This window comes from Phragmites australis, chromosome 20 (assembly GCF_958298935.1).
Source record: "Phragmites australis chromosome 20, lpPhrAust1.1, whole genome shotgun sequence".
Lineage (NCBI taxonomy): Eukaryota > Viridiplantae > Streptophyta > Magnoliopsida > Poales > Poaceae > Phragmites > Phragmites australis.
This window is the reverse complement of record NC_084940.1, coordinates 1,682,091-1,702,973: the sequence shown is the minus strand read 5'-3', so window position 1 is coordinate 1,702,973 and position 20,883 is coordinate 1,682,091. Positions and strand designations below refer to the sequence as shown.

General features: G+C 45.3%; 2 protein-coding genes across 2 annotated transcripts; one reads left to right on the top strand and one right to left on the bottom strand.

Moving 5' to 3' along the window:
* The first annotated feature begins 856 nt into the window (after positions 1-856).
* On the top strand, positions 857-3,328 carry LOC133902498 (thaumatin-like protein 1). Its single transcript, XM_062344108.1, has 3 exons — positions 857-1,196; positions 1,282-1,960; positions 2,780-3,328. Exons 1-3 carry the CDS (start codon positions 1,127-1,129, stop codon positions 2,952-2,954), a joined length of 924 nt encoding a protein of 307 aa, XP_062200092.1. The 5' UTR covers positions 857-1,126; the 3' UTR covers positions 2,955-3,328.
* Positions 3,329-9,125: 5,797 nt separating this feature from the next.
* LOC133902189 (protein NUCLEAR FUSION DEFECTIVE 4-like) lies at positions 9,126-12,613 on the bottom strand. The gene is made up of 2 exons (XM_062343785.1): positions 11,210-12,613; positions 9,126-9,742 (listed from the first exon to the last, which is right to left on the bottom strand). The coding sequence occupies exons 1-2, from the start codon at positions 12,382-12,384 to the stop codon at positions 9,265-9,267; spliced, it is 1,653 nt and encodes a 550-aa protein (XP_062199769.1). The 5' UTR covers positions 12,385-12,613; the 3' UTR covers positions 9,126-9,264.
* Between the last annotated feature and the right edge of the window lie 8,270 nt (positions 12,614-20,883).

Sequence of the window (20,883 nt, the reverse complement as noted above, 5' to 3'; positions counted from 1 at the left end):
CATGTCTCCTGCAGGCTGCAGCCGACGCACAAACCATATCACATTCTCATCCATAAATGTGTCGTTTTGTTGCATCATCAGAACAGGCAGTTTTTGCAAAACTGATGCCCTGGTGAGACTGGTACTGATCAGAACAGGCTCCAAAGTTTCAGAACTGAAGCTATAAACCTGACACGTAACCAGTTGATCGACCGTCCCTCCTCATTTTCTGCAGCGGAAACGGAGCCTTGACATCACTCACTTCCTTTCTAAATGGATTGTGTTTGGTCGAATTCGCCATGGACGTTGCTCCCGTGTACAAACCGAGCCAAGGCGAAAGCAGGCAAACGCCAGGTCCAAACGGAGCAGAGCAGCAGGACGACGACGCCAGTGAGGTGAGGTCACCTCGTTGATCGCGAGTGTCCACCAGCAGCACGTACGGCAACACCGGACGGACTCATCGGCATTGCGCCGAGAAAACGGAGGATTGATGGGCCAAAAAAAAAAAAAATCCAAAGGCTCTCACGGAAATCAGTCGCAGGATCGTCTTCTCCCATGCCCTCCCTCCTGCTTCGGTTCCCACGAAACATGCGTGCCAATCCTAAACAAGCCTTTAGCTTCTCTTTTTTGAAAAGAGAAAACATAAAAATCCTTCCGAAAAGCAATACGATAAGTGAAAGAAGGCAAAATAGCGAAAAAAATCTCAGCCTCATCCTTTTGCAAGACCTCCGATTAATATCCATGATATCATTGCTCACCATGAGGAGGGAAAAGAACCGAGAAAAAGGAGGTAGAAATGCAGGAGGCTGCTGACGTCACCGCGAGCTATAAATGGCCAGGTGTGCGACAGTGCGAGCGGGTGAGCCTACACAAGCGCACGAGGTAGCACGCCCAACCAACCCCGTCCCCTTCCTCCAGACCAGAGCCCGACCCACTCTGCACGACCTGAGTGCAGTGCTGGTGGTAGTGGCCACTTCATCATCCAGCTTCACCTCCCTAACAACCACTGCTTACCTCATATAGTTAGCTGAAACTGCCATTTCAAGAACTTCTTGGTTATCCTTGCCATAACTGATCGTCTCCTGCTCCTTGTTTCATACACACACAACACACACAAATTCAAAATTGAATTTCATAGCGGTGTTCAATGGCTTCTTTGATCAGCTCGTCAGCTTCAGCTATTAATCTGGCGTTCGTAATTCTATCGTTCTTTCAAGGTATTTGCCACTGGCAATGGCGAGTTTCGGTTTCTTGTTCAGTTTGGGTCTCGTGTTTTATCGGATGGTTTGTGCGTGCATGCAGTGGCGGTGGCCAGCATAACGTTCACGTTCACGAACCGTTGCGGCGGCACGGTTTGGCCGGGGGTGCTGGCGAACTCAGGGAGCTCGCCGCTGCAGACGACGGGGTTCGCGCTGGGCGCGGGCGAGACGCGGTCGCTGACTGCCCCCGCGGGGTGGTCGGGCCGGTTCTGGGCGCGCACGGGGTGCGCGTTCGACGCGTCGGGCAAGGGCGCGTGCGCGACGGGGGACTGCGGGTCGGGCGAGGTGGAGTGCCGCGGCGCGGGCGCGGCCCCGCCCGCCACGCTGGTGGAGTTCACGCTCAACGGCGGAGGCGGCAAGGACTACTACGACGTGAGCCTGGTGGACGGGTACAACCTGCCCATGGTGGTGGAGGCGGCGGCGCCGGGGTGCCCCGCGACGGGGTGCCTCGTGGACCTCAACGAGCGGTGCCCCACGGAGCTGCGCGCCGGGCAGGGCCAGGCGCAGGCGTGCCGGAGCGCGTGCGAGGCGTTCGGGCGGCCCGAGTACTGCTGCAGCGGGCAGTTCGGCAACCCGAACACGTGCCGCCCGTCGGTCTACTCACAGATGTTCAAGACTGCGTGCCCGCGCTCGTACAGCTATGCCTACGACGACGCCACCTCCACCTTCACCTGCACCGGCACCGACTACTCCATCACCTTCTGCCCTCGAAAGCCCAACAGGTAAAAACGCGCGCTCTGCTTTGCGTGTGCATTGTGTCCAATCCTTTCCACTGCACAGCCAGGGCTAGGCTTTCCTAGTTCCCTTCCTTTCCAACCATGCCTTCCTAGGTCCAACGAATCCTTAGCCTCCTGATTGAAAAATCAAACGGCCAAAACATGCCAAAGAACATCCATCATCACGAGCATTGATTTCCCCCCCCCAAAAAACGATTATCACAGCCAATTTAAACATGTGAATAGCACAAGCTGTTCCACATTTCTGAGCTGCACTACAATGACAAACTTTTTGATAGTTTTCTTCTGCATTGAGGTTGGTGTGGCAGAATTTCAGAGTTGCAACTGACGGACATAATGGCTGGAGAATATGAGCATCTTCCAGATTGCAAAGAAAATACATTTTTGACAAAGGAAGCATCAAACTGGGATGGAGAAAGGAGAGGCGGGTGAGAGTGAGAGGGACAAGGATAACCCGAGAGCGAGATAAAAAAGCGGAGCCGCTTTAAATTGTTCTCCTCGCTTCTTTTGCCTTCGCCTTTGTTCCTTGCCCACCTTGGATGGTCACCACTCCCCTCCATAGTGGCTGTTGAGTTAAAAGCTGCCCATGCCTTGTTGGCACAACAAACCATCGAGAACCCATGAAAAGCTTGGAATCTCACACAATTCATCGCTATTTTTTGTCGAGAAACTCCCAATTCATCGCTTCAATGAACCATTTGCAATGCCTGCGCAGCCGCACTATGACATATTGGCGTTAATAAATCTTTGTTTTGAGCATGCCATTGAATTGTTCTGATCAGAGTCATGGTGACATTTCTGCAGTCAGAAATCGACCAGGGACCCTTCGTCGAGGCCGAACGACGTGCAGCTCGAGGACGACTCGTGGCTGGCGAGCCTGGCCACCGGCGAGATGGACGACGCGACGGCTGCGTCCAAGGCGGCGTCGTTGCTGCTTCAGGCAGCGTTATCAGTAGCAGTCATTGTCTTGCTTGTATGACCGAATAGGCTAGCGGGCCTGATGTGGCAAGATGGCGTTTCTTGATCGGCGGGAATGGCCAGAGTTGCTTTCGGATTCAAAACAACATTGGCGCAAGTAGGATGAGGACGTGAAGCAGCATATTTTTTAGCCTTTTGTTTTGTGGATAGAGGGGTCGACAAGGTGGCAACTATAGTTTCTACTTTCTAGTGCTATTGTGACGGTGTCGGTCAACAAGCACGCTCTGCATTAGTTTATTGTCCTTGCAGCAAAACATGTCACTCAAGTTCCTTTTGGTGTATACATTGTATATTTCTTTCTTTCTTTTTTAATCTCTTCTTGTCATATGAAGTATTCGAAGTGAAGAAGTATAGTAAGATGTATTGCTCTTTTTAGTCAGGACTGACCATGCTGCACTCAGAATGCAATTTACACTCAAGCTACCACATTTGCTCTCCCTTCTCATGATGTCCTAGCCAATTGTTTTTCAGCAAGTTACCTTAAGGACTGAAAATTTTCTGCCAGGATTTTCATGTTTCTAAACACAGATTTCTATACGAAACGCTGAGATTTGATCGATGGAGTGATCATCACATATCATTGATGATGTAAAGATCAGTTGCCTGGAAAAGGAAAACTGAAGATACAGTGAGTCAGAGTGAAGGAAAATAGGAGACAGATGTTAATTTCAAAAGGTTCTGGATGGCCCGCAAGGATGTGGTGATCAGAGAGTTAAAGGAAAATAGTTCATAGCCCTTCTTTTATTTTATTTTTTGTGAGTAATACAAACTCATAACCCTCAAAGTTAAGTTTCAGAGTAAGGAACGATATGGCAGAATACCAACAAAATAAGTACAGTAGATTCAGCTAAAATAGCTAGACCTCGCTCGGAAGGTATTACTAGGCATACAGAATAGATATCGCATGAAAAGAACAAAAATGCAAAGAGAGAGAGACAGTTTAACAGGATAGATTAAACTTTAAAAGAGTAAGATAGCATAACAGAAAATGTACATGAATTTGGCAGAGGTTATATAGAAGTTTCACTAACCTTGTATAATCCATGTCTCCGTGATAAGCTCTTCTTTTGGGTAAATTCTTTGACAGTGCATTTGATTGACACCTGATGGATTGTTGCTCCAAGCATCAACAGAAAAAGGAACAGTTATTTAAGGAGTCACTCTCATGTCACAACAGAAAAGAGGGGGGTTACACCTCATAATGTAAGAGTGACTTTGTCGCTGTTCTTCATCTTCAGAGCAAAACCGGTTGTGTTTCACAGTGTAATTTTGGTTAATATGCAAAATTTAAACACTTTGGATGCTATAGTAAGTAATTAAAGGTAAATCCAACAAAAATATCTGATCAATCCAACAAAAATATCTGATCCCAGGAACTAAAAATATAGTGAAATATATTCTAAAAATGAAACAATAAATAACTGTTACATTTTCAAATGAGAATAGGTATCACTTCATATCAAGTGCAAGTATTACTGAATTCAATACTATCTCAGCCTTCTCATGGGTAAAAAATCAACTTGCGCGATGGAAGAGATGATAGTTACATCAGTTCTAAAACAACCAACAGAACAAGCTTAGCCTCCCCTACATTTATTTTTCTAAAAGTACCATAGAAGCCTCTAAAGAAAATCATAGACGGACAATTTTTTTTTCTTGAACACGCGAGAGAACTACGCGTCATTATATCAAGAAGAAGAATTTGGATTACAACACACCTGAGAGACACAGACTCCACCCACACATCTCTCACTTTGATGTGCTTACATACGCGCCACGTCACAAAAAACAACCAAAATGGAGACATACTTCTAGGGCCACAGAGCACTCAGACCCTTAGCTCTCGCCAGGCACCGCAGCTTGGCCTCGTCCTTGACGCCGCTCACAGTGGACAATACACTTCGTGTGAGGTTTTTTGAAGACGCGTGCGTTGCGGTGCTTCCAGATCAACCAGGCCACCATAATCACAAGGGAGTTGAACCCGCATCATCGTTGTTCATCCAAACTCAGTGCAGCGTCGTGGCGCGCCACCATTTGGCAAATTGGAGATCCAGGCTATTCGGTGCCAAGTGCTGCAAACCGACCACCCGCAGGATGCTGAACCATACCTCCTGAGTGAACACACAAGAAACGATCAAATGTTGTCTCGTCTCGTCTTCTAGGTCGCATAGAGGGCACTGGTACGGGTGTGGGAGTCCACGCCGCGCCAGACGATCAGACATCCAGCACCGATTGAGGAGCAACAGCCAAATAAAGAACTTGCATCGCTGAGGTGACCAAGTTTTCCAAACTTGTTGCCACGGCTCGAATTCAACACGACCAGGAAAGAACCTCATGTATGCCGAATTGGTGGAGAACTGACCCGTCGTTGAAGGCGTCCAGACATGAGTACCGGCCACCCCTTGTTGTAGCTCCGTATTTTGAAGTGCACCCCAGAGTTGGAGGTAATCCTCCAAGACCGGTACTGTTAGGGCGCCCTTGATATCCTTTATCCACTGAAGGTCCCAATGTCCTTAATTGACCGATCTCAAATTGGCGACGTGCTTGGGCACCATCGCATGGAGTGTCAGCACAACGTCAGCCACGAACTTGCCACAGAGCCAACTATCCCTCCAGAACAGAGTGAACTCGTCATCTCCCACCAGAGAAGACATTGAGATTGCGAAGAGCGCTTGAGCATTGGAGGCTACCTGCAGATTGAGCCCAGCCTATGGTTTGTCCGGCTCGATCTTCTTCGGCCAAAGCCAGCGCATGCACAAGGCCCAACTAAGTGTTTCTAGATCATGGACATCGAGACCGCCAAATTGTCTTGGCTGACACACTTGGCATTAGGTGATTAGGCAATGGCCGTCCTAGACATCCATCCTCCCTTTCCAAAGCAACACTTGGTGTAGCTTGTCGGTCGCTTTGATGACCCACTTCGGCAGCTCCAGAGAGAAGACGGACAATATTGCTGCTCCTAAAAACAGCTGAAAAGTCATAGACGAACAATATTGCCTCCCTACAAACATTTGAGCCACCCTTTTCCACTTACTTTAATGGAGCCTCAGCTTGGCATGCTGATGCCTGAATCGATTCTCCTTACAAAAAATATTGCTTATTCAGCTACAATGCTATTGCAAGCATCTTGTTTATCTTCCTTTTGTAGTTCTATCAGCCAAAACCACCTGTATGATTCCGGTTCATTATTACTGGATTTGCTCCACAATATCTTAATTAAAAGTTAGTAGGAATATGCTTGCTAAGTTGATGTTACAGTAGATCACACTAGGCTTCTTGCTTTTAGAAATATCTGGCTGTGTATGAATTAGTCAAGAATGCACAGATATGCCTGCGTTAACGAACTGAAAACTAAGTCTAAATTACATAACAGTGACACGACGAAGAATTTGCTGCAATCCTCACTTCTTTTTTTCAAAGGAAAACCAGAGAATCTGTGAAGGTGTCCCTCATACATCAGATACCTTACGAAGCTGAGATCAAGCAGTGCATTCCATTATTCAGCAAGTTGAAGAGAATCGGGATCCTTCTTATATGCATGTGTATTAATATAAGTTTTTTCAGGGTCCTCATATAGAGAAATGCTTGTGAGTATATTTTCTCGAACACGCAGAAGAACTATATATCATTGTATTAAGAAGAAAAATAAAACGGTTCAATTACAAACACATGCAGCTTGTATATTGTCTGACTACAGAAATAGCTACACCAAGAAAAAACAAAAGCAGACATCTGATCTAAGTTTAGCAAAGGTTCTGTCGACATTTTATCTTCCACGTAAGACTTTGCTATTCAGATAAAACTTCTAATATAAAGCTGGTTTTTCCCTAGTGGAGAAAAAAACTCTTTAGCAGAGGTTTTGTATATTCGCAAAAATGTCACTGTCTATCCGACCGATCTTAATCTCAGCGTTAAATCTGTAGGAAGTTTCAACAATGTGCTACGTTTTCAACATGTGCTTTATGGTGAGGTGCCATTGATGTGCCCTCTTTGGAATAAAGGGAGCGAAAGGTGATGCTAACAAGACTATTAGAATTACAGGTTAACTGTTGCTCGAAAAAAAAAAAGAATTATAGGTTAACCTATCGTGAGCCGTTAAAATTTGTGGACAATTTTGACAGGGATATGATATTAATCACCGTTCGTCATATCAGCATCAATACCAACTGTGTTGAAAAAATCAGCACCAAATAATTTCAACAGCAGCCATGTTAATTCCAAGATATTTTCCCCTTGCAATGAAAAATGGCTAGTTGTACTGAGGAACAAGAATTCGTTTATAAACCAGTCCACCATTGGGACGGGTCCACATACGCATAGCATCATCTTACACTTCCATCCTCGTTTCGTATAAAATGGTTAATTCATATATGCTATATGTAGTGGCGGAGCTTGGATCAAAATTTAGAGTGGGCCAGTGAAGTCAAATAGACTCCAAATGAATCAAGAGGGTCAAATCAATAAAATATAAGAGATTGATTCCAAAATACACTATAAAATAAAAAAAATTATTGAAATAGGGCACAGCCTACCTATGCCACCACAATGCTCCACCCTTGGCTATACTTATACGGGCCCGCCTCACTGTTGGTTTGTGCTGTAAGTGAATTTTGGACGCCGGGTGTTACAGAAGGACAGTCTAGCAGACAATGGAATTCGTTACTTCCATAACCATATAGTTCCCTTACCCTAAAAAAAAGGCTTAACAGTTAGTTATATGTCTACACACAGAAAAAATTGGAAGCATCAAATTTGCCCGAATCAGTCGCATTCATTCATCAAGATCATGTGTACAAGTCGCCAGCATCAGACATCTGTTGCTTGAAGCAGTGCCAGCATTGCTCTGTCCCTCATCAAGAAGGGACGATATTCAGGGCTGCATTGGGGAATTCAGTGCACAAGTAAGGTAGACAAGGCGAAGTAAAAGCTCAGCTTCTTCAAGTAAAGTAGACAAGGCGATAATGTGGGGTAAAACTCAGGGTTGCCGAGCCTCATTCTTCCTGGCCTCGGGCGAGCGCGCCCCCGCCCCGCCCTCCTCCGCCGCCGGATCCACCGACGCCAGCTGCCGCCTCCTAACATCGCTTCCTCTTCGCCCCCGCCGCCGGCACCTCCCACCGCCCTCCTCCTGTTCCCGCGGCTACGGCGCTTCACCGAAAATCGATTCAGGTTTGGAACGCGAGTATAACCTGCGATCTGGGCCTCAAAAATCTGTTCTGACCATTCAAACCCAATTGTATTTTTACATCACGGAGAGCCAGTTTGAATCGCGGGCACTAGCTTCGGCCCACTCAGGACTCGCTTCTAACGTGAAGTCAGCTCGAATTTGCCTCGATCACAAGTGGGCCTTTCGTAACTCTTGGCCCACTAGCCAGCGTGCCCGGAACAAGCAAGCACAGTGGCGGCGGCGCCTCCATCTGATCCTCACACGACCACACCCCGCCGATGCCAGAAATTTTTGGAGTTAAGATGTGGCTAGATATAGGGTGTTTGATTTAGCTATCTTATTATTATTTTAAATTAAAAATATATATTTAAATTACTTTATTTTATTCTATAAATTTTAGATCACGCATAAATCTTAGAGTCGGAGGTCTACCAAACACGTTTTAAGAGCTTATTTGTCACAGCTTCAGCTCTAAAAAATTTTTAGGCTAGTTATTTCTAACTCTAAAAATTCGTAAAACAACTTTAAACCATTTTAGTTTAAACTATAAACACAAAATCTAACATAAAACTAAAAGATAAAGCTCTGTCAAACAACGTCCATCCGCGTATTCAGACTTGAGAGGAACAGGACCCGGTGGCGATGCCTTCATTGGAGAAATTAAGGAAAATGTATCTAGGTAAAGTGCAGAAGAATACAGCCGCGCTAAGTAATCGTTTTGTTCGTGCATTGTGCTACTGGAGTACTACACACGCTTGCTCAAAAATACCAAACAGAAAAGTGTCCAAAAAATGCACTAGATTTTATGGAAATCCGTATGCCGCTGGATTACTGGCTAGTGGACGTAGTACAACCATTACACTGTCCTCGGGATACAATTATACGCTAACGCTTTTGTACAGCCATTTCACAACACTTAAGGGTACAACAGCGATATTAACTGAAGGGGGACCAACAAAATCTGCAGCCCTCTCGGCCAGTCCACTATACCAATTGAATCGATCCATCCGTCTTGTCCACCAAAGAATCAAGACATGAATGCCCTTATTCACACAAAAAAAATCAGGATCTGTACCTCCAGAATGCTGCTGCTGAATTACAACATTAATGGCGCGAACTGTTCCTTTGAATTTCCTTCGAGCAGTACTCAACTCACCCTCTGCACCACTGCGGACCTGTTGGTCCTCTTGCTCTCGTGGATCTTGGCGTACACCCGCTTCGTCCTGACGCAGAGCAGGACGTCCAGGCCGAACCCGACGACGCAGGCGAGCGCCATGATCACGAACACGAGGCGGTAGCAGTGCGCGCCGACGCAGGTGTTGCCGCCACCCGGCACCGCGGTGGCCTGAGCGTCGTAGAGGAGGCCGGCCAGCAGGCCCGAGAAGAGGAAGGAACCGAGGGGCAGGTTGAGGATGAGGATGTTGTAGATGAGGCCGTAGTACTTGAGCCCGAACAGCTCGGACGCCGTCGGCACGGTGACCGCCAGCCGGACGCCGTAGCAGACGCCGACGACGACCGAGCCGATGAAGAGGGAGCCTGGCATGGCCAGCGCCATCACGATGTAGCCCACGGCCATCAAGACTTGCGACGCCGCGTTCCACAGTGGACGTGGAATCGCTCTTGTCCTGAAATTTTCGAGATGTTCGTTCAGGTGGAAAGACAAATCAGGATCAAATGATGCACAAGGTTAATCTGCAGCTTAAAAACATACATCGACTCTATTCAGTGACATGCAGTACAATGCAATTCTTTGATCAGATGAGCAGAAGCAGAACTGCTCGTCCTTAGTAGAATGTGCCAGGTTGTAAAAGCTCCTCAAAAGGTGATACAAAAGTTTTTCTTTTTCCATAAGGACCATAACAGTGGCGCATCATACAGCTACAACAAAACAGAAGCGGCAGGCAGTAGACACTATCTCTCTGTAACATCACCTAACACGGTATCCATTAGAAAGACAACTCAGCTGAGCTAACAAGCTTAAAGAAAGCTCGAACTGGTTCATCATGAAGGCAACGGCCTGCCAAGCAGCAGCCCACAGGAAAAGGGCACCGAAGAAACTTCTGTGAGGCCCGCGCGCGAAGGACCCCGGAGAGACCCCGTCCGCGCCGTGCACGCTCGATCGCACGACGCGCCTGCGTGCGCGTGGGCACGTGTCGCGGCGCGACAAGGATCCTAGAAAAAAACTCAGTCTCACAGAATTTTCTTCCAAGGGCACAAGGCACACATGACGATTTTCTTCCAAGGGCACAAGGCACACATGACGAACCAGTAGGAATGGGCGTGATCGATCTATGGATCACTCTAGTGCCGGTCCGGGCATCCGGCGATCCCTAAGCACTATGCCACTACCACGGGAAAAGGTATGCCCTTCACTGATGCAGTAACCAGTTATTTATTGCCAGGTTGCCACCGCCTACAGCGGTAAGGTACTTTCGGTATGTTTTCTAAAACGTAGGTATTTTCAGTATGGCTTCTCCTTATTTTGACAAACTAGCTAGCGGCGTCGTTAACAGAGTGGCTAATCTCGTTACAATATTACATCACAATAACTTTAATTAAAAATTAATCTTTTATTTTATTTATTTTGACTTCCTATTTAAATATTTTGTTTCTCAAACTGTATGAAAATCGAACTAATAATTTTTCATAATTTGTAATTTCGAATTTAACAATTTAATAATCTTATTTGATATCATTCTTTGATTTAGTCTACATCATTAGATGTTCAAATGAGTAGCATGAATCTTTTTCTTTTTTTCAATTAACATAATAATTTTCTAATATTGACAGTGAACATGGTAACACTTAAATAATAATATAATAAATAAACAAATTGAGCACCTCCTTGTTCTCTCCGCCATGGGGTGAACTTAACTATCTTGCAATGTTCCACAAATGTGTCCGACAGTCCAAGGAAGTGTTCTACGACGAACTGCGGTATGGGGATTTATATTTCCATTTCCATTTCTATGATTGTGATCCTATCTCATCTCATTTGGGGCACGTATGATTTCAAGTTCTAAGATTCCATCTCATTGGGGTTTGAAAATTGTAATGGAGATGAATGGGAGGTTGGGACAAGGGTAACGTACTTGATGAAGTGCTCGGAGATGGTGCCGGAGGCGATACGACCGAAGAAGCCCCAGATGCTGGTCATGGAGACGAAGAGGGAGACGTCGGCGTAGCCCATGGCTACGCCCATCTGCCCCAGGTTGTTCATCACGGCCAGCCCCGTGCCCACGCCCATCAGGAACGACGCGAACATCAGCCAGAAGTCCAGCGACGTCAGTGCCTGCGCGATCGTGTGCTCCTCCCCGAGCCGCGGCCGCTCGCCGGGGCCCGGCGCCTCCTCATTCCTCTCCGCGGCCTTCGCCGTGAGGAGGAGTGGCGCGGTTGCGGAGGCGGCTGAGTCCGCCTCCTCGAGGTCGGCGTTCGCGGCCTTGCGCGTCTTCATCCACGATTTCCACGCCAAGAGCGCCGGCACGGAGGCCGGGGACGCGAGAAGTACCAGGAGCACGACCACGAAGACGGCCGAGATGACCCCGCCGCCGCCGCCGATGCCCGTGAGGTCGGCGGCGAGGAGGTACAGTGCGATGGCCACGGCGAGCGAGTTGATCGCCGCAAAGCAGCGCCCATCTTCCTCCTCGTCCCCGGTCGCGCCGTCGGCCGGCCCCTCGCGGAGGAACACCATGGCGACCGCGCAGACCGCGGCCGGCACGACGGCGAGCATGACGAGGAAGGACGCGGGGTCGTCGGCGAACAGCGCGGAGCAGACATCGGTGAAGATTGCCGTGCTGAGGCCGACGTAGCCCTTGAGCAGCCCAGACACGGGGCCCCTGCTCTGCCGGAAGTTGCGGATGCACGTGACGAGCACGGCGGTGTTCATCCACGTGGTGCTGTTCCCGCCGAGGCAGAGGAAGACGCACATCTGCCAGTAGGGGAGCGGCGCGACGGTCTTGGAGACGACCATCCACTGCACGCCGTACCCGAGGAGCCCCTCGAGGGAGCCGATGGCGAGGAGGAGCCATGTGGGCACGCGGTTGGAGGCGAGGCCGGCGAGGAGGCCGAACGCCTTGCCGACGTCCTTGGCGACGGAGAGGCCGTTGAGCTGCAGCTGCGTGAGGCCCATGAGCGTCTTGATCGAGTCGGAGTAGTTGGAGAAGGTGTAGTTGTTGCCGGAGATGCATTGCACCCACACCGCCACCACGAGCCCCAGCCACCGCCCCCACCGCGTCCCCGCCATTGCGTCCAGCGACGCCGCCACCATTCCCCCTTCAAATCCTGAGTGGCGCGGGCGCTTGCTTCAAGGTGGCGCGGGGGGCGCCGGACGCTTGGGTTTGGGCGCTTGTTGCTTGGTCGCGCCTCGAGGGGAGGCGGGAAGCAGGGGCGGTGGAGGCGTCTCGCTTTCCGCGCCTGCCGCGTCAGTGTGTGGGGGGGCCTGCGGGGCGTTGGATTTCGTCTCGGCGTCGTTGGGGTTTAGGAGTAGGCAAAAGGCGAGCAGGGGGTTGTCATTTATATAGGTGTAGTAAGGTGTTTGGGGTCGCTCGATACTAGCCTTCTTGGAATAATTTAGTCGGTATTATGTTGATGATAAATTTTGTATTTATAATGATTATGGTAGAGATGATTAATTTAATGAGCTGTCAATAAAAATTACCGGTGATCAGTGCAGTTCCAGCGATCAATGAACAGTAACTTCGGCCAGTGAACATTAACTCTGTCTAGTGAACAATACTCATTCTTGATTTTGACGACTAAGGACAAGCCACGAGCTGCCATGCTCTAACAGTCCTCTCCCGGATACAATTTGCTGATAAAGATCAATCGTTGAAGTGCTAGACTGGACGTCACGTGTGCTGCTCATCGAGTTAGTTATCTTTTGCTTGTTTGTTCGTAAATCGGTTGTTTGTTATCGTGAAAATGCAATAGTTATTTCTGTTACTGTACTTCTTATATGTGGTGCTGCGGATTACACATGAATTACTCGTGTGATAATACAAGTATCTTTATTTTTATGCCAATACATTAGAAAGGGGCCACGGATGTTGATGGGTTTTTTTTTTTTTTTTGGAGGAGATGATTTTGGGATGACTGAAAGTTAAAGCGAACTAGTATTGTTTTCCTTTTCCATCAAGTAGACAAGTAGGTGGCTAGGTGCTGACTGCTGAGTCTTCTTACTCTGGTTTGGTGATATTTTATTCTGGTCGGCACATCATGTTGTTGGTAGGGTTTCAAAATTCGTTTGGGCAACGAAAACCGTTAGTCACAGATTTTCCTAAATTCACAAAACCCAGAAAATTTGGTCTAAATTCGGCTAGAATTTGGACAAATTCACTTGATCAAATTTATAAATTGGAGACAAACACCGACCGAATTGAGTCGGTGAAAGCCGTTTGAATTTCATCGAAAACCGAGCGAATTATGTGATTTACCGATTGCATTTTCAGCATTGAACGCATTTTAAATTAATTAGTCAAAAACTGAATGAATTTTCCGATTTACCAAGTGTATTTTTCGAATTTAAGTGGTTCAATAAGAAACCAAAAAAATAGCTTAACCTTGTAAAATCAAAAACTAATTCATCTAAGTTTCAAATCAAGTGAAACAATTTTTTTTTCCTTGTAACATGATCTACATGATAAAAGTATTTATAATAATAAAAAAGTTAAATATTTTTGTGAGAAAATCTATTCGCTAAACCTAGTTAAATGCATAGTTAATTCTTTGTTAATCCAAAAATGATGAAACTAATTTTGTTAGCCTTCTTACATGATCCTATGTCTTTTAAAAATATAAACTCGTGAAATGTTATTGTAACATGCAAGATTGTGTAAATGTGTACAACTAGATTAATTCATAACTAACCCATCGTCTCCAATATTAATGAAACCATTTTTATTAGTTTAATAATAATATGCTTTATATAGGAAAAATAATGGTAGACATGAAAAGTTAATTACAATGTTGTTTCTTAATATGTTCATTGTGAACTTTGTAAAAATCATAGAGAAATTAATAAAACTCTAATGAAGTGAAACTAATTTTATAGATCCTTTAAGATATACCCTACACACACAAAATATGTGTTTATATGTTAATATTTTTCTTAAGTGAACCATACTAAATGAGTTACACGCTTTTTCTTTTTTTCCAAATTTACTCTTCATGAAATATGGTGCAAAGGACATTATTTTTGAATTTTTTTTCATATAAGATCTGAGAATTGTTTCTAGAATTATTTGAATTATTTGTGATTTTTTTATTTTTGAAATTTAGAATTCGATGCAGACCGAATTAACCTATTTTTGACAAATTTTCGAGCCCTGTTTTTGGTTCTCCGCATTTGCGTTGCTTGTGCAGGGACTTTTTTCATCCAGTAACCCAGGCAGCACTGGCATCGGTAAGTTCGGTTGCCGGCGGCGATTGGAAGGACTTCTTTAACCATCGATTATGAGAGCTGCTACTGGTTGATACAGTAATTGGTACTCCATCATTGAACAATGTAAGACTTGTTTTGTTTCCCAAAAATCAATCTTTATGAGTTTTGACCCATAATTCATTAAATTATATGCATATTATATATAACTTGTTTCGATAAATTTATATTTTAAGTACTTTTAATATGATGTTAATTTTATAGTCATTGATAATATGTTTTAAGATAAATTAATGGTTAAAATTTAATTTTAATAACTTTTTAAAATAAAATACGCGTTACATTCTTAAACGTGTAAAAGTTGCTAACGATGAGCCGATGACTGAGGAGTAAAAAATGCACCGTATGAATATAGTGTTCTGTTCGGAGTATAAGAGCTTCATGCAAAACTTTTGGAAATTTTTACGACCCAAACAACTTATGGGAGTGAGAGTCGCATTGGGAGTGGCCTTACGGATTAGAGGAAAGTGAACCGTGTTTTTTAGAAGCTTAACCAGTCCCCTCATCAATGCATAAAAGCTTCGGAACAAAGCTCGTCACAACCAATCCACGCAAGATCTATGCATAAGCAAGCAACACTCACGTTGCCATCTACCTACTGCCTGTCGATAGCTGTTTCAGGCTTTCAGCAGCATAGAAAATAAAGTCTGAAACCATGCGTGCATGGTATCTTGCAGTCAGCACAAACCGATTTCTTCTCCCTCCGGAACCCATAAGCGTAAAAATGATAAACATGTTCAGGACTTCGTCTGCCAAAGATGCCGAACCAAACTTCTCTTTTTTATTTTATGTTATCTTCCAGTTTTCCATGGAAAGGACTGAAAGAGGCATAGAAAATTGTTAATCTTCAGAGCATGCATGGCGTGCCTGAATATTTTTGTTACTCGAATTCTGCAAGGACCAGTAGTATACTAATTACGTGAAGATAGAAGGAAGTTGGCCGGCATTGCTTTTCAGAAAAGGGAAAGGAGTCGGCAGAGCTCGCCCTCTTTTCGGAAACAGAGAGAGAAAGGAGTCCGCTCACCCCTCCCATCATTGTCACTGCAAGCTGCCACCCGGTACGGGTCAGGTTAAGATCGATTAGAGCAAGTATACACATGATTCAAAATCTAAGATATCAAACTCGATCTGATCCTAAAATTTTTATTAGTTGTAAAATCACTTTGGTTCCTAACCTCGACCTCAGCGGGAACCAAGATCCAATAAGAAAATCCAAAACTCGATAGTGGTATGAGCCACCGGTCATGGATGAGGCCAAATTGGGGAGAAGAAGATACCACATAAGAGCCGTACATGGAGGGAAGGAGTGGCTACCCCAAACCCGACCCGAATTAGGGCCGTGGAGACACATGGGTGCAAATTTAGTTTTTCCCCTTGGACATGGTTTCACAGACAATTTCTACACTCGAAATCCACCCCACCGAGCCTAAAACTCACGAATTCCCGATCCAACTCGGTCCACTGCCACCCTTACCGCTGCGGGTTCGGTGCTGGTAATGAGAAAGCAGGTGGCCCAAGGTGAAAAAGGTAGATTTGCATTTCCCAGCAGCCTGCAGGCTGCAGCCGATAGGGGCTGTGAGGACGAAACTGCGCGCACGAGGCGGCAGGCATGCCTTCTAAGTTTCAGTTTCACATGTGCTGCCTGCTGCGCCTGCGCTGTACTGCACTGGGCCCGGTCCGTTGTGGCCGGCGAAGAATCCAACTTGGCTAGCGCCACTGCTGCTGCTGTCTCCCTCCGCTCTGATCTAGCATGGCAGCCTGTTCAAAATCCCTTCATGCCTCCGCGAGACGACGTGACACGCTGGTGCTGACCATTACCGCGGCAGCCGCCGCACCGCGGTTTCATTTCTCGAGGAAGCAAAGCACGGTCGGAATTGCATCCCGGGCGGTCGCCGCGGCCATGATTGACTGCCGAAGCTAGGGGCGGTTCGCTCTCGTGCCGACGGTTTGGAGAACATGGGCACACCCATGTGGTTCGTAAGAATCTTTTGCTTGTAGCAGCGCTCGTTGAGGCCCGGTCAAAAGCTATCCTTAAGCAAATTTTATAGACACTGTTTAGAAAGAATCCTATGAGATACCATCTCAATATTTATTACGTGATTTACGATTAGATTAAAAAGGAGAGAGTCATTAAAAAAAGAGTTTTTTAATCAAATCTTATAAAATTCGGAGCTGTCTATGTGCACAGTCAGTCACAGCGTGCTGCAGTCTTGCAGATCGCTGTTGCGGCGTCAAATCAAGCCCTAATCCATGTAAAAATCGTACTGGACAACGACAGTACGGGTTTACCGTATCGCTTCCTGGAAATATCTGATGAGCCCTGGCTGGCCTTCCGGAGTTTAATGGAATGCATAATCGCGTTAAAAAAAATGGTAATCGGCCTCTCGGCCATTCGGTGTTTGGTACGTAATCAGTAACCGGTGAATGGTCGACTCGGTAGGTAGCAGTCTCGAGAGATGATTCTGTACTTCTTGTCGAGTGTCGCGACAAAACTTGGCCATCGATCGCAGTCACACCTGAAGCGCGCATAGAAAGTTAAGATTACTTTTGATTGTTTGCATTTTGCAACAACTTAGATAAGAGGTAGAAAAATAAGTTTACGATGGATGAGATTAAAAATATGGTAAGTCATAGTTGTGTAGTTGTGACACGAAACCAAACACTCGCCTAGAGTTTGGCGTAGCAATGTTTGACAACCAGCCAAACATATTTATAGTTTTTCAGTCATGAACTGAGACGCTGTTTGTTTTCTATTTCTAGTTATGCTTCTTCTGCTGGTAAAAGTCAGAAGTCAGTATAAATGGAGTTCTGGAGAAGTGATTTTTGAATAAGTCAGAAATCTGCTTCTGAGGAAAATAAATTAAAGCTGAGAAGTTCGCTGAGAGACGTTTTTTTGAGAAACTACGTACTAAGAAGCTAAAAATTTATTATAGGAACCAACAGTCTATTTTCAAAAATAACTTTTAAAACATACCAAAAACACAATTTTAAAAAAAACTCAAAAACAATAGCTAAAAAAAAAACATAATATAGTGCGGTACGCCGCCGTGTTTGACGGCTAGAACAGCATCGCGCATTGTACCATCGAGATGCCCGTAAGGCGATACGTACGGCGCGCATGGTCCCGGCAAGTTATCAGCATCGGCGCATGCTCAGCTGCAGCTAGCTTGCAGGTCCTATCATATCAGACGGGTCGTGAGCCTGACGTGCTGATAAGCCACCCTGGTTTTCGTTCTGCGTCTTTTCGACGACGAGGACAACCCTGACGCGGCTGCAGGCTGCAGCTTGGAATTGCGTATCCCTCGTGACCGATACGACAGTGTCTTCGTTTTCTACAGTAGCTGAGGCACTGAATCCTGCAAGCTTGATGCATGTGGTGCGTCAGTTTTCTGATGGGCAATTGCGTTTCCCTTTTACTGACACTCTGCTGCCGTGCCGTGCTGTTTCGTCAATCGATCCTCGGCGTCTTCGATCGTACAATGTATTTTTAGGGTAGATCGTACGAAGTTTGGAACACTGCATTTGCGTTCGAAGTGCACGATGGTGAGGTTGGTTCTTGGTTGATCTGGCAGCTGTGTGTAGTGATTAAAATTTCGTTGAAATTTTGATAAGATTTTGCGAATTTCAAAAATTTAAGAGAAAAATAAAATATCTAATTTTAGAAAAAAATTTCACCCACCGAATAGATAACGAAAAGTAATCAAATTTTCATGAACTTTGATCATTTTGCCGATGAATAAACAAATTTGTAAAACAAAATTAAAATCCTGACTGCGAATTGCATCCGGCTATCCTGCCGATCATTATCATCCCGGAGAAGAACATTTGCGAGGGAAGTGGTCCGTCGGAACCACTGCAGTCTACGTTCTGCTAACATGCGTCGATCTTATCCACTCGAACCTAATCGGGCCACTGCTCGAAGGTACGTACTACCGCCGCACTCTTTTTGTACACGTTTTCAAAATCATGCGGCGTGGATGCTCTAGAACCGCAGAATTCTACTCTGGAAGGAGCCAGGCAGACGAGCGACACCGTTGATACTACACGCAGTTTGAGAATTTGGCAACTTGCAAGTTTCAGTCATAGCTCGTGGGTAAATAGATGTTTTTAAACAGGTAGGAGCATTTTGAATTGAATTCATCATCGACAGACAGGTGGATCCATAAAACAAGTGTTCTATACCTCGCAGAACAAACAGAAGAGCCTGGTATAAGAGCTTGCTGTTACGCGCGAGAACTAAGAGCTTACATGGAGTACAGTACCGTGGCTTACGCAAAGTCTCGTTTACGTCTCCAAATTGGTTTAAGCAAAGAGTGAGGCTATGTTTGTTTTTAATATGAATTGTTATAATCTGTAGTTTGTAGAGAAGTTTCTCCTTATTTAATTGTGTATCGTGAGATTTTTTAGCACGACGTGGAGTATAGATGGTGAGAATCAATTTTTAGATTACGACTATTTATTTTTATTTTTACTTTTAGTGCTAGAGTTTATAATCAAAATAAAAGACAAACGAGATATAGTCTTGCGGACCCAAACAATTCGGCCTAGTCCACGAGAACAAGTGGCGTGCTGGCATCACTGGCACCAACCCAAATCGAGGCCCGTTCTAGCGAAGCTGAAGCCGGAGGGCGTCTGGCTCGTCGCCGTTCTCGTCTCCGCCACGGACCCCCTCCCCCCTACCCAGAGCAACTTCCGTGTAGATTCGCGCTGAGCTCGCGGCAGTTTGATGAGAAAGATAGGAGAAAAGAACATCTGGACTTCACGATGCTGCGGAAGGTGGTCGTCGCCTTCCTCGCCTGCACCGCCCTATACCTTGCCTTCTTCGCCTACTCCCGTCGCCAAGTCTGGCTTTCCGCTCTCTAGTTTGTCTGATCGGGTTTAGTTGTTAACATGTCCGAGACAGTCTGATTGACTATTTTTAGCTTTCTAAGTTAGTTCGGATTGATTAGTGTGTTGTATGGAAGATGCAATTATAGTGGATCTTTCTGTGCCAGGGTCGGTTAGTCCTGTAGGGATTCGAGCTCTACTTACTCGCAGTAGCATTTTGCAATGTGATGTCTACAATTATTATGTTCGTTGCCTTGTTAGTGAGCCTGTGCTGCTTGTATGATGTTATTGAGTAATGTTACTCGGCATGGTTCCCCAACCAATGGTCGTAGTGAAGAATAAGCAAGGAATATATGTGTGATGTCGTTATGTGCTGGTCCATGTTCTATTTCGTTGATGCTGTTATCTTTACCGCTGAATTGTTTGGAATTATAGTTTTACTAGTGACTACAAACATTGGGTGGCTGGCTCCAGATTGGATTTAGGTAGCTAGTCATTGGAGCTCAATGTCATGTTGTGTGAAATGGTGAATGATGGGTAATATGTGTCCCCCCACGACATTAGGGAGATGTATTGTGGCTACGAGAGATGGTCAAATGGACATGTTGGGTTGTCTGGCATAGGCCCCTTAGGTATGACTCGGTTATGATCCGGCTCGATCGACTTAGCTACTGTAACGGGTCGTGCTGTGATAGCCCATGTGCTGCCCTTTTGGTCCACGGCACGACCTGTCAGCCACAATGACATGTCAGACTGGCTTGAGCACGATTGCGGCACGGCGGTACGACTGGCTCGGTGGCACAGCGGGGCCTGGCGGACACGGTGGAGGCACGGTTGGGTACGACCGGCCCAACAACACTCCAAAAATAGAAGAAAAATAAAAATAATAGCTACATAATTCAAAAAATATATAATATAAAAAATAAATATAAATAAGCTTTATTGATTGGTTGTCTCGTTAAAAATCTTTCTATTAGAAAGAAAAAAGAGTGTAACATATGGCTATGTTTAAAAAAATCATTATTTTATTAGGAATCTCAGAATTTTACTTACAATATTTAATATGTTTCTCAAACGCTCTGTTCTATTTATAGACATGGCACATAATCTTACATGTTTCCCGTTCATTTCTCTAAATACCTTTTCAAAACGCTGTCACACCCATGATTATGCACGCGAGTTCTTGATGTCTTGATCCATGAATGAAAATATAGAATTGATTTATTGAAGCGGGCAGATGACTTTGGCTAGTAAGTAGAAAAAAGAGATGGATGGCCAGTGGGAATGTGATATTGGGATAATTGGAGATTTTGGCATAGGCAAATGGTGGCTATTTATAGGTCAAGATGAGAGGTGGTTGGCGGGTCCTTGATTATTTAAAAAAAATAAAAAATAATCATAAAAAATAAAAAATAATATGAAGACATAGTTAATTTTAAAAATGAGCTTTATTGATAGTTTGCCTCATTAAAAATCTTTCTAGCAAAATAAAAAAAGAGTACA

Excerpts from the sequence above, each read along its gene's own strand:
- LOC133902498 (XM_062344108.1), top strand. The coding sequence starts at position 1,127 with ATGGCTTCTTTGATCAGCTCGTCAGCTTCAGCTATTAATCTGGCGTTC. Across the intron at positions 1,197-1,281 it reads AATTCTATCGTTCTTTCAAG|TGGCGGTGGCCAGCATAACG; the intron begins GTATTTGCCACT and ends GCGTGCATGCAG. Across the intron at positions 1,961-2,779 it reads TGCCCTCGAAAGCCCAACAG|TCAGAAATCGACCAGGGACC; the intron begins GTAAAAACGCGC and ends ACATTTCTGCAG.
- LOC133902189 (XM_062343785.1), bottom strand. The coding sequence starts at position 12,384 with ATGGTGGCGGCGTCGCTGGACGCAATGGCGGGGACGCGGTGGGGGCGG. Across the intron at positions 9,743-11,209 it reads ATCTCCGAGCACTTCATCAA|GACAAGAGCGATTCCACGTC; the intron begins GTACGTTACCCT and ends CGAAAATTTCAG.